This window comes from Talpa europaea, assembly GCF_964194135.1.
Source record: "Talpa europaea genome assembly, chromosome: 1".
Classification (NCBI taxonomy): Eukaryota; Metazoa; Chordata; class Mammalia; order Eulipotyphla; family Talpidae; genus Talpa; species Talpa europaea.
Genome location: NC_140073.1, coordinates 11,296,539 through 11,308,981, shown reverse-complemented (window position 1 = coordinate 11,308,981; position 12,443 = coordinate 11,296,539). Strand labels below are relative to the sequence as shown.

The window sequence follows — 12,443 nt, the reverse complement described above, 5'->3', positions numbered from 1 at the left end:
TCTTACCTCTGTATGGCAGTCCATTCATTCACTTAAAAGGGAAAATAAAGATCAGGAGATAAAAAAAATCCTCTAAGTCACACATGTGTCTGGGTCTAAGCTTATTCACCTTTCATTAAAGTGAATTGAATGGGTTATTTCTGAAAGTTATCTATTTCTTATTGTCTGTGAAAAACAGCTTCATTTTGAAACAGTTTCTGTCTGAGGTATGATAATATTTATATATCTGGACAGGTTTGTCTTATTTTTCACATAGAAATGAAAACATATGCATACATCCCTTCTAAATATTACTGAGACTGTTTCAGTAGAGATGGTGTGACCCCTGCTATACTTTTTCTTTCTTTCTTTTTTTTTTTTTTTGGGCTTTGCAGTATTGTTTTTGTTTTTTTTTATTAAATAATAAATTTTATTTTTATATTCCCCCATACAACTGCACATGCCCCATTCTGACCCCAATCCCTCGCCTCCCAGCCCCCACCCCCCAAAAAGTGTCTCTGGTTCATAGTTTTTTGTTGATTTTTATTTTCACTTTCTTATAGTTATTCTTTTTCCTGATCTTTCTTATTAATTCTGATCTTTGTGTCTCTGAATTTATGGTCTTGCTTTCACACCAAGTTCTTATATTCCAGAGATAGTCTAGTAGGAAGGGAACCAAAATTATATAAGGCTGATTCTGAGATTCTCGTGCTATAACTCTTGGTAAAGCATCTAGTTCTTCATTGAGACAACAGTACTGCTGGCATTTCTAAGTCTTGAGAAAATTCAGGACTGTGTTTTCTCAGTTATGAATATTAGAATTGGTAGTGTAGTCATTAAAAATGGTTTCCTCTTATACAGTTCAAAATGTTAGTTATCATAGGAATGGTAATACTAATAATTCAAATTCACATTCAAGAAATCTTCCTGTTTTATATGTTTATTCCCCTTTGCATTTTCCTTCTGAATGAAAAAAAAAGTATTCAATTATGAAAACCCAAATCATGGTATTTTTTATAATGAGATTGAATATAACCTGGAAACCCAAGAATGGTGTGAATTTCATAGCCCACACAAATGTTCTAAAAGAGCTCTTCCTTCTTCTTGAATCCTGACCTATCAATGAATTTCTTTCTCCTCTTCCAAGCATTTCAAGCATATAATCCAATTTTTCAAACTTTGTCACAATCATGTTACAATCATGCTACTTTATCTCATAGCTACATATATATATGAACTTTATTACCTTATGTTCACTCAACAATTTTATTCTGCCCTTATTTCTGATGTCTGGCAGTTATTACAGGCATTCAAATATAGCAATTGATTTAATTTTCTTTTTACATGAACATTTTATATTAGTTTTAGAAGAAAATCTTACCAGTATTGTCCTGGGCTTGAGTTTTGCTTTATTTTTCTATCTCTCCTGTAATAATTTTGGTGAAGCTGTCCAAAATAAAGTGTAAGTGTTCCTTAGGAACTGCTTTGTGAAAAATGAATACCAAGGACTCCTTGACTCAAAAATTTACAGGTTGGCAGGTATTAAGTCTTTGAGTCCTTGTTGATCTTGTTCTGTCTCTCACCTAAAGAAAATTTCCATTTCACGGTATCTTTGGCAACCAATGGTGTTTTCTCTGTTTATTATATGGCCTATTTAAAGGGAATAAGGCATAATGTTAATGACCTTGGGGAAAGTCTTTCCCCCAAAGTCTGCCTCCATAATCTCATCACGTCAGAAAAGAAGTAATGAGCTTAAATTTCCAGATGTGTTTTCAATTTGTTAAAAACTTAAAAAAATCCCATTTCATAAATTTAAAACCCAATCAATTAGTGCATTTTGGATTAATACACAAATCCAAAGCATATCAACAAATTATGATAATTGTTTTATGGTAATTACTCTTCCATTGCATTAATGTGCTTCAAAATTTATTAAATATTACTTATTTTGATTTATTTCTCCATTGATTTAATAATTATACCCTTTTGAATGTTCAATAATGAATTGGGTCAGGTGATGGGGTATACCACTTTCTTTGCTGATTTCTGTAGAAATTGATAGGAAAATGTTCAGTTCTATCTATAGCTAGAATAGCAGTGAATCATGGTGAAGGCTTTCTTTCTTTCACATGAACTGTGGTACAGGCCGGAGGTGTGGGGGCTGTATGCGCATGAGAGGATTCACCAGAGACAGAGTGGGGAACAGAACAGGTAGATTGGCTAAAATACACTGCTGAGGGGACCAGCAGACCAGACAGGAGAGGTCTGCTGTGCCATGTGGGTAAGCTCCCTGGCCAGGGATCACACTTGTGCTGTAGAGTCTGTGGATAGCTTCATAATGCTGTGCTTAACCCCTTGAGCCACCAGGGAGACCTTGGTCCACTTCTTGACAGTAAGCATGTTGGATTTCCTGACCTACAGGACTTTTTTTGGATGTCCCTTTTCCAAGCCATCTGTAGATAATTATATCCCATTTTGTGTTTATTGATATGGAAAGCAGGTATGTTAAAAAAAGAGAGAAAAAAAAAGGAAACAGTAAAGCAGGTATGTTAAAAAAAGAGAAAACAAAAAAGGAAACAGTAAAGAAACTTTTCAATAAACACATTTAAATATATAATAAAACTAAGCTGTAGGAAGGAGCTAAAGCTATCAATATTTTAAAATTCACTGACACCTCTACTTCTACTCCATATAAATTTATTACTTTTAATTTGAGCAGTGTATGCTACAATTATAAGTTGATATTCAGTTAAAAGTCTAAAATGCATATACTTCAAGAAAAATCTTAATGCCAACCCTAATCAGTAGGGAGCAAATAGGAGCAAAAAACTACATTTTACCAAAAACATGTTTTTGAATGTTAACACAGTATTTAAAACATTTAAGGACCAAAGATGTACTATAGAATGGAAAATTTTATATAAATACCTGTTAATGTTCTGGAAGTGTCTAGGTAAACATAATGATAATAATTCAATGCATAATACTAAGAAATTGAAGAAGGCTTATCTGCATGATATAGCATCTCAATGAAACTTGAATAATTATTTGAATCTGGACTTTCTACTGAGTCAAGAACATCCAAATTGTAGGTTGTACTCAGAAATAATGTGACTGAAGGTATGTATAAAGGAATTATTTGAAAGAGAAGAAATCTTCCAGTTTAGGTATAAGCAGATAAAGTATAGATAGAGAACCACAAAATATCCTGACTAGTCAAAACAATCCTGACAAAAAAGGGAAACATTGTGGTATCACATTCTTGGACTTCAAAGTATACCACAAAGCTATAATATTCAAAACAGTATGGTAATGGAACAAAATCAGAAACAGCACAATGGTATAGAATTCAGAACTCAGAAATAAACCTTAATATCTATGAACAGTTAATTTATAACAAAGGATGAAAGACAAATTGTGTAGGAACACAATTGTGTAGGAACACAACACTTCAACAAATTGTGTATGAAAAGCCACATGCTGAGGAATGAAACTAGATCACCATCTCACATCAAAAAATTAACATCAAATGGATTGAAGACAAGTAACAAAGCCCCCAAAATAAAATATATCAAAGAAAATGTAAGCAAAATATTCCCCAACACAATCTTTAGTGACTTCTTTGTGGATTTGTTTCTGACTGCAAGAAAAACAAAAGCAAATATAAACAAATGAGACTACATCAAATTTAAAAGTTTGCACAGCAAAAGAAAGTATCATTAAATAGACACCCTACTGAATATAACAAATAAACACCCTACTGAATGAGAGAATGTGTTTTCACATCATACAAAGGGCAGTGGGTTGATATCTAAAAACAGGAACAACTCTTACAACTCAACAGAAGAAAAACACCCAAAAAACAAAGAACACAATCACATAGATGGGCAGAAGAGCTAAGCAGATATTTCTCCAAAGAAGATAAACAGATGGCCATCGGGTGTCTGAAAAATGCTCATCACTACTTATCATGAGGGAAATGCAAATCAAAGGCACAATGAGATACCATCTCACCCCTGTGAGAGTGACCCATAATATTATGTACATTAAATTAAAGCTATCTTTTAAAGTTCTTACTAAAAGCAGTAGCACTTTATAAAGATCATGTTCTTGCTGCTACTGTCTTATAATAAAATTTAAATGATATATTCAAGGGGAGAAAGAGTAGGTCCTATTTTCAGTGAGTTAGTACTCTATTGAGAAAACAAGAAAACTGCCATTTGAACACACATGTATACACACACAACATTAAAAAAACTCTATATGAAAGGGGAATCAAATAATATAATCTATATACATCAGATATTGGAAATGGAATGACTTGGGGTGTGGCGATGATGTTGTAGAAAAGACAATATAGGAAAAAACTTTGGAAATTGGGAAATTTAAAATTTTTTTTAAGATTTATTTGTTTATGCATCCAAGAGCTGGGATAGAGGCCGGAAGTGTAGGGGGCCTCAGAGACAGAGTGGGGAACAGAATAGGGAGATTGACCAAAGTACACTGTTGAGGGGAGCAGTGGGTGAGTCAGGAAAGGCCTGCTCTGCCATGTGGGTTGCTCCTCGGCTTACCGGGAATTGAACTCACGCTGCAGAGGCTGCGGCCAACTTCATAGGTTGTGTCTTAACCCCTTGTGCCACCAGGGAGGCTCAGGATGTTTGAATTTTATCTCAACTATGTTAAGTAAAAGCTAAACACTTTCACATTAATAGGTGATAGGCATTGATAATGGAAGCAGAGGATGACTCTCAATAATGAATGCATTATGGTTTATTCCCTGCATGGAAAAATAAGAGTATATTTAAAAATATTGGTCACTGGTCATAAAACCTATTTGATATTCAGAATCATACATTTGAAATACATTATATGTACTTCAGGTGTGCATCATTATATAGCATTTATTTCTTTAAAAACACATTTGTAAAGCCAAAGTCATTGTCAAATAAAGTCACCAGAGTTTACTTTTACTAGTCTTGTCCTAGAATTGCCTCAGGAATTGCTACTGGGATTGTACTCATGTCCCTTTGGGCCCTTTAAATACTCTTGCTGGCTTTTTTCAGTGCAGTGCCTACAGGAGCCCCCAGACCCCAAGTATTCAGGGAACTGGACTTTGCTGCTCATTATTGCATCAAAGGGAGAAAGACAAAGTCAAAAAGCCCAAGTGTATTTGCCACTTCTCCTGCAGTTTTTTCGTATAATTTTCACTTCTATTCTGAGTACACCTAAAGTTAGTTTTTAGGATATGTTTATTCTAAATATAACTTTATCATAAGATACAGTTTTGGAGTTTTTTCCATTGCATTTTTTTTTTTCACTAAGGGATCTAGTATTCTGATTCACAACAGGTATTTTACTATTTGTTATCATGAGTTCAAGAAGATAAGGATACACTTTCAAATATTGTTTGGAATTGGCTGAAACCAAATATGTGAGTTGTTATTTTTTTAAACTATTTTTCATTTCTTCTATCTTCTTCCTTTTTGCTTTTGTATACTTAAAATCTGTAAAGTCATTGTTTTGCATAGCCTTGGGATCATTTGTGCCCATCTGTTTGTTTTCTAGGAAAAATATGTTTTCCATTATAAATATATTTTATAAATATATCTGCTTACTCTCTTTTGTACTTTTATAGTCTTCTAGTTTATATAAAATTTGACATTTAAATGCTTTGCTAAACAACTTTAAATCTGTTCCAATACAGAAAGGACAAAGAAAATGCTCTTTTCGTTTCAAACTGGGAACTCTTAGGTCCTGGGACAGGAGGCTAAGAAAAACTGTGAAATGTTTTATGCTCTACTTCAAATAGATAAACGAAGACAAAAAATTAAAATTTGGAAAAAAATAAAATAATTGAATAAGTTAATAAGTGGAATAAAGAGATTAAGAAAATTATAGAAAATTAGTTCATGCATTTGATCTTGGTTGATGAATGATTTATTGTAGCACTTGTTTTCATAGCTGGTTTCTTCAGCTAAAGGATTCAAAAAACCATATTTCTGCATTTTGTTAAGAGCAAACCCATAAAAATTAAAAGACAGCTCCCTTAATCACATAATCATGGTGTGACAGATGAAGACAAGAAGCTTCATAACCTACTTTACTGCATCATAGGTTTATAATACTTTGCAATAATTACTGGCATTTGAAATAAATGTGGTAGGATGGAAGAAAATTTCCGCATTCATAATAGGAGAGTAAATTGGATGTCTATTTATTTTGCAAAGGTAGATCATCCAAAACACAAAAGTATGATATGACCTAAGCAGAATGTAGGAATAAGGTTATTATTTTAGAAGTATTTGATTCAACTATTCTTAATTAAAAAGATTATTTTTTGTAGGACAGTGAAGTCTTCATAAATAAATTTTACTTGATTTCAGTTCTGCCATCTGTGCAGTGGAAAATCCTATTACCCCACTTCACAGCCAGTAGTTAGTTTGGCATTTTCAGTAGAGTTGTGAAAATATTTTATGGCTTCTGGAGAAATCTATATTTAGAGGCATGTTAAATTCACTGATAGAAATGTTTTTGCTCAGTTTCCTTTGTTTACCATTGGTAAAACATTTTCAGATTATCAGTCCTTTTAAGATTAATTATGAGGCACGGACCAAAGGTGGGGAAATGTAGGTTGAGGACCATTAAAGAGAATCACTGGTTTTTATGACTCAACCTTGTCACACCCTAGCAGTAATATAACAGTAGATAATAATTTCACAAAGGTATGAACCCCTCTTAAAAAGAACATTCTATCAGTACAATTTTTGCACTGGCAAAACAAAGCTCTCTTGCCTACTCCTTTTTCTAATAGACGTGTCTTTTCAAAATGTAAAAAGAAGAGCTTTTGTTTTGTTAGCTCATGCAGTGTGTTAATACACATCTACACCAGAATTTTTCATATGGATCTTTTCACAGAATCCTATGTGATAGGAATGATTACGTTTTGTTTTTACAGATTAAAAATAAATGAAAAGACCAGGACTCAGAGAGCATGTAACTTGTTCAAGGTTATGCAACAGCTAAGTTATGAGGCATATTTTGGAGTTTATTTAGTCTAACTAGATCACTGTCACCCACCATAGAATTTGTTTTCCTTGTAGTTACAATTTTTGTAGCTACAATTTTGCAGATATGTTAGGAATTGCATATTAGCCATTATTGTTTTCTAAGAAAATTTTCCTGTGTGATAAGTAAACCAAATTGACCCTGGAAATTAGGAGTTAAGGGTTTTTTTTTTTTCTTCTCATTTTTCCCTTTTTCATTTCTTTATGGCAGATGAGGTGAGGCTGGGTTAACAATGGAGTCTGACTACCCACCCTGTTCAGGATGTACGGTGTAAATTTCCTTAATAAACTTCTAGCAGCAGAGATGGAGATTTCAGGTCATTAGAAGTTTTAAAATGGTAGCTTTGGGATTAAGTCCACACATGTCAAGTTCATTGCTATGGTGTCCAACAAATAGGGGGCATTGCTGTTGCATGTACACTTACAGAGTCATTGTTACTTAGTGTTCACATATCAGAGGCTGTTAACCTTTCAGGTAGTACATCCTGATTATTTAGTATCCTCTGTTATACATTTATTGTTTCCTACCATTAAAACTTAAATGACAGTTAGTGTTCAGCAAAACAAGGAGTCATGAAAAGGAATAGACTTTCAACCTGACACTTGAGTAGTAGGAGTTATTGGATTTAACAGATGATCTTGAAATTTATTTGAATACTAAAAGCACTACAAAAGACAGTGATGTAGTGATGAGATCTTTTAATGGTGAGTTGAAAACCAAACTCAGAAAAAAAATGTCAAAAGTCACTACCTTTAGTTACAGAAGCAACACTGAAATATAAACATTTTTAAAAAGGAGTCAAAATATTGTAAACACTAAAAATCCCCTTTGGCTATCACCCTCTCAGTTTCTGAGAGATTGATGTTTCCTTCCACACATTTTCCTATTCATTATAAGCATGAATATATTCAGAAAAAATGTGTGGTAGTTTTGGAGTGGGAAATATTTTAAAACAGACAAGTTATCATGCTGTGATATCTCTGTGTATTTATTATATTTTCTGGTGACAAATATATCTTAGTAATCTATTCATGGTAGATGTGCTATCTAATCCAACATTTGAATTTCTGCTTAGTTTTCCATAATAAAAATATACCACATCTTGCATCTATTCTATTATTGTCATGTCTTTAGATGGTTTCCGTTTTCCAAATGTGAATGAACCTGCCCTGGATATCTGGGATAGTTTTGCTGGGTTATTCATCAAATTTTATTCAAATTTGCTTTTTGATTTTAGTTTTATATATTGATGACTGGTAATAATATCTCATTGTTTAATTTGCATATTCCTGATTTAAATTGTACATATGCTCTTGGTTAGTGACAATGTCCTCTCTGTGTATTGTCTACTCAAATGTTTTGCTCTTTTAGAACATGGGGTTACTTAACTTTAAGTTATTGATCTGTAGCATTTAAATATTTACTTCCTTTTACTACTTCTGAAAACACTTTGTCACGTGGATTTTTGTCATATAGAAATTTTTTTTTCATATAGAAATTTTAAATGTATTTATATATACTTTATGACTTTTGTTGTGCAAAGTTGTGTTAAACTTCCCTCCTACCACTCTAAGATAGATATCCATTCAAAATATTTCTTGAGTGTTTTTTCCAGTTTTGTTTGATACTTTTGTATCATTCAACCATCTTATGTAATTTTTCTAAGTTGTGAGGTATTTTTTATCCTTCAGAGAAGGAATCAAAGATCTCAGATTAGTTGTGGAGTCATTACTTCACATTAACTTGAAATTTTTCTGCAACATTAAATTTCAACATATATATGTGTTTAAGCAACAATAAATTTCAATATATGAACGTGTTTATGTACAAATCTAGTTATCTCTTATCACATAATTTTATGATTTTCTTCAATTATGAAAAGGCATAGTTTTCCTTTTTTTTCTTATCTTTTTTTAAAAAAAACTTTTCTAAGTATTCTGATTACTGTTTTTGAATTTTTTTTTGAATTTTTTGAATTTTTGAATTTTTGGAATCAATCAACATTTCAAATTTCACAACATTTTAGTATTTATTTATTTATTTTACATCCAACATTTCACAATTTTTAAGAAATTTTGTTTTAATTATTTAATGTACTGAAAAATTTAAGAAAAATTGGAATGCTTTTTATATTGCTCTTACCTAAGGACATATATGCTATATCTTTTTACTTCAGATTTTTTAACCATTTAACATAACTCTATATTCAAAAAGGGAATTATATTTAAAGGACTAATAGCTTACAGTTAAAAGAATCTTTTTTAAGATTAATCTATTTATGCATACAAGAACTTGGGTACAGGCCAGAGGTGGGCGTAGTGAGAGGATTCACCAGAGACAGAGTGGGGAGCAGAACAGGAAGATCTACTGAGGTACACTGTTGAAGGGAGCAGCAGGTGAGACAGGAGAGGTCTGCTGCACCATGTGTGTTAGCTCCTTGGATGGGATAGAAAATCATCCTGCAGTGACTGGAGATAGATAGCTTGGTAGTGCTGAGACTTTTAACCCCCGCACCACTGGAAGGCCCTAATTAAAAGAATCTATAAATAAATTACACTATAGCCCAGAACCAGTGAAACTGGAGTTTTGCTTGTGTGACATGGTGACTCTCAAAGATTTTGCAAGAAAATAGACTATAAGGCATTATATCAGGGTTCATGGATGGAATTGTTATCAAAAGTCCATGACCTTGCAAAAAAGTTATTGTATGACAACTGTGCATTTTTCTCAAACAATCTCCTAAGGCCTCACATGGCATATAGGATACTATTTAACTATTCTTTTTTTTTTTAAAGATTTATTTTATTTATTTATTGTACAAGCACTGGGTACAGTCAGAAGCGTGGGAGGGTGAGAGAATTCACCAGAGCCAGAGCGGGGAGCAGAGCAGGCAGAAGGACCGAAGTACACTGCTGAGGGGAGCAGCGGGTGGCAGGAGAGGTCTGCGCGCCATGTGGGACCCTCCTCCAGTGGCCGGGGAACAGCCGGGGATCGAACTGCTGCAGAGGCTGCGGGCAGATTCGCAACCCAGCGCTCAACCGCTGCGCCACCGGGGAGGCCCAATTTAACTATTCTTGTAACTCTTCAACAACCAGGCAGACAGATTTTTATCACTGTGCAGAGATTTTTCTTTTTTCTTTTTGAGAGGCTTGAGTTTAGAAGTTTTGTGATACATCAGATTACAGAAAAGATGGAAGAGAAGTATATTTTCCACCAAAAATTACTTTCTTTTTAACTTAATTATCCAGGGCTTGTCTGCATGAGAAAGTGGTTCAATTCAAAGAAAGAAAATGTGGTGAAACAGATGGAGTGAAGACTCTCAGGATGCAGTTTGCCCTGCCCAATGATGCAGCCAAAAAAGGAAGTGCCAGGAGGTGTGACTACAGGCAGAGGTGATGAGAGCTGCCAAGTTAGACTGGGGAGCAAACCCCTAAATGAAGTGAATTCCAGGAAGACATGAAAATCTTAGGAAGCATCCCTGGAACACACTTTCCCCCAAAGATCTGTGTCTTTCTTTCATTATCTCCATTTTTTTTTTTTTGGGGGGGGGTTGTGAAAATTTCTAAAGGCACTTTCCAAAATTGTCACCTGAGTCCAGGACTTAAAGATGAGCATTACTGAACTTTCAGCATCTAGAGAAATAACTGGGAATTGAGAATTAGTGACCTTCCTGTCCTTGAAGAACAGATATTGCTATTTTATACATACAAGAGTTTAAAAAAATCACTCTTAGGGAAAATAGTGAAATTTCATTTTATCTTTAATGTGAAAAAAAAACAGCCATTCATCTTTTAATCATTCATTCTGTTGTTCATCTCAAGTTTGCAACATTGGAATTTATCCTTTCAGTTTTGATTATTTGGGATATTCTTGTTACTATATAAATATTGTCATAACTTGTACTCTACTTCTGAGTAGAGATTGTATGTGTGATGTACACTGATGTGCTGTTAACCAAATATAATGATTGCACTCTAATAACCAATCAATATGTATTCATTGAATGATGAATGTTTTTTAAAATTGATAAATGCAAAAGTTGAGAGTTTAAAGTATATTGAATTCTCTCTCAGATAACACTCACAAAGCAATGGGACATGAAAATGTCACAGAATTTATCCTCCTGGGTTTTTTTAAAGATGTGGATGCAAAGATTGCTTGCTTTGTGTTTTTCTCACTTTGCTATTTTGCAATTCTCTCTGGAAACCTACTCATTCTTATCACTATCAGGGGCAGCCGCCTCAGTGAGCAGCCCATGTACTTTTTCCTCAGCTATCTGTCCCTCATGGATGTCTGCTTCACCACCACTGTGGGCCCCAAATTGATCACAGACTTACTGGCCCAGCAGAAGACCATCTCCTTCAACAATTGCATGGCCCAGCTGTTTTATTCCCACTTCTTTGGTGCCACCGAAATCTTCATCTTGGTGGCCATGGCCTATGACCGCTATGCCGCCATCTGCAGACCCCTTCACTACATGGTCGTCATGAGCCGGCAGGTGTGCTATGTCCTCGTGGTGGTCTCTGTTATTGGAGCATTTTTGCATTCATTCATGCAAGTAATGGTTGTTATTGAACTTCCCTTCTGTGGCCCCAATCAGATAGACCACTACTTCTGTGATATATTCCCCTTGTTGAAGTTGGCCTGTACCGACACCCACGTGTGGGTTATTGCCATCATTACCACGACGGGGCTAATGTCCATTTTGACTTTCGTTGTCTTGCTGATTTCCTACATTGTCATCCTGTCCAGCCTGAGAGCCCACTCCTCTCAGGGCCGGCGCAAAGCCCTCTCCACCTGCGGCTCACACATCACCGTGGTGCTCATGTTCTTCCTGCCTCTCATCTTCACCTACGTGCCCACAGTGGATTCTGTGAGCAACGACAAGGTGTTCGCCCTGTTTTACACCATGATTGCACCCATGTTCAACCCCCTCATCTACACACTGAGGAACACCGACATGAAGAATGCCATGAGGAAGGTGTGGTGCCGAGACAAGCAACTTGACGGGAAATGAGGGCTCTGGGTTGGCCTACTTTGGAGGATCTCATTCCCTGCCCAAAATCGTGAATGTGGAGGACTCAGCAAGTGGGGTGCATGAAGGTGGTGTGGCATCTTAAAGAGAGAAAGAACTTCTCTCTCTTTATGGTACTTTATTCTAGGACACTTTCTACATAGGAAGTATAGCAATTTCTCTGGGCATCCCTCCCAACTCTGACATCAAAAATTCATGTCTGACGTTCTGGAACTTGCTGTTTCTCATGATCCTAGATATAGTGGGCATGACAGCACCTTATTCAGGGAAACTTGTGAGGACTGCATAGTTTGGCAGTTGTGTCCTACTCTAGGAAGCGTATCTTCACTGAAACACCTGTCACAGGTATAAGGACCAAGCACAT

The 12,443-nt window shown here is 35.0% G+C and overlaps 1 protein-coding gene across 1 annotated transcript; it reads left to right on the top strand.

Annotated features, from left to right (window-relative positions):
* Nucleotides 1-11,134: 11,134 nt before the first annotated feature.
* Nucleotides 11,135-12,061, top strand: LOC311171546 (olfactory receptor 4P4-like; the record flags this gene model as incomplete). The annotated part of the gene is made up of 1 exon (XM_084234493.1): nucleotides 11,135-12,061. The coding sequence occupies one exon, from the start codon at nucleotides 11,135-11,137 to the stop codon at nucleotides 12,059-12,061; it is 927 nt and encodes a 308-aa protein (XP_084090619.1).
* Nucleotides 12,062-12,443: the final 382 nt, after the last annotated feature.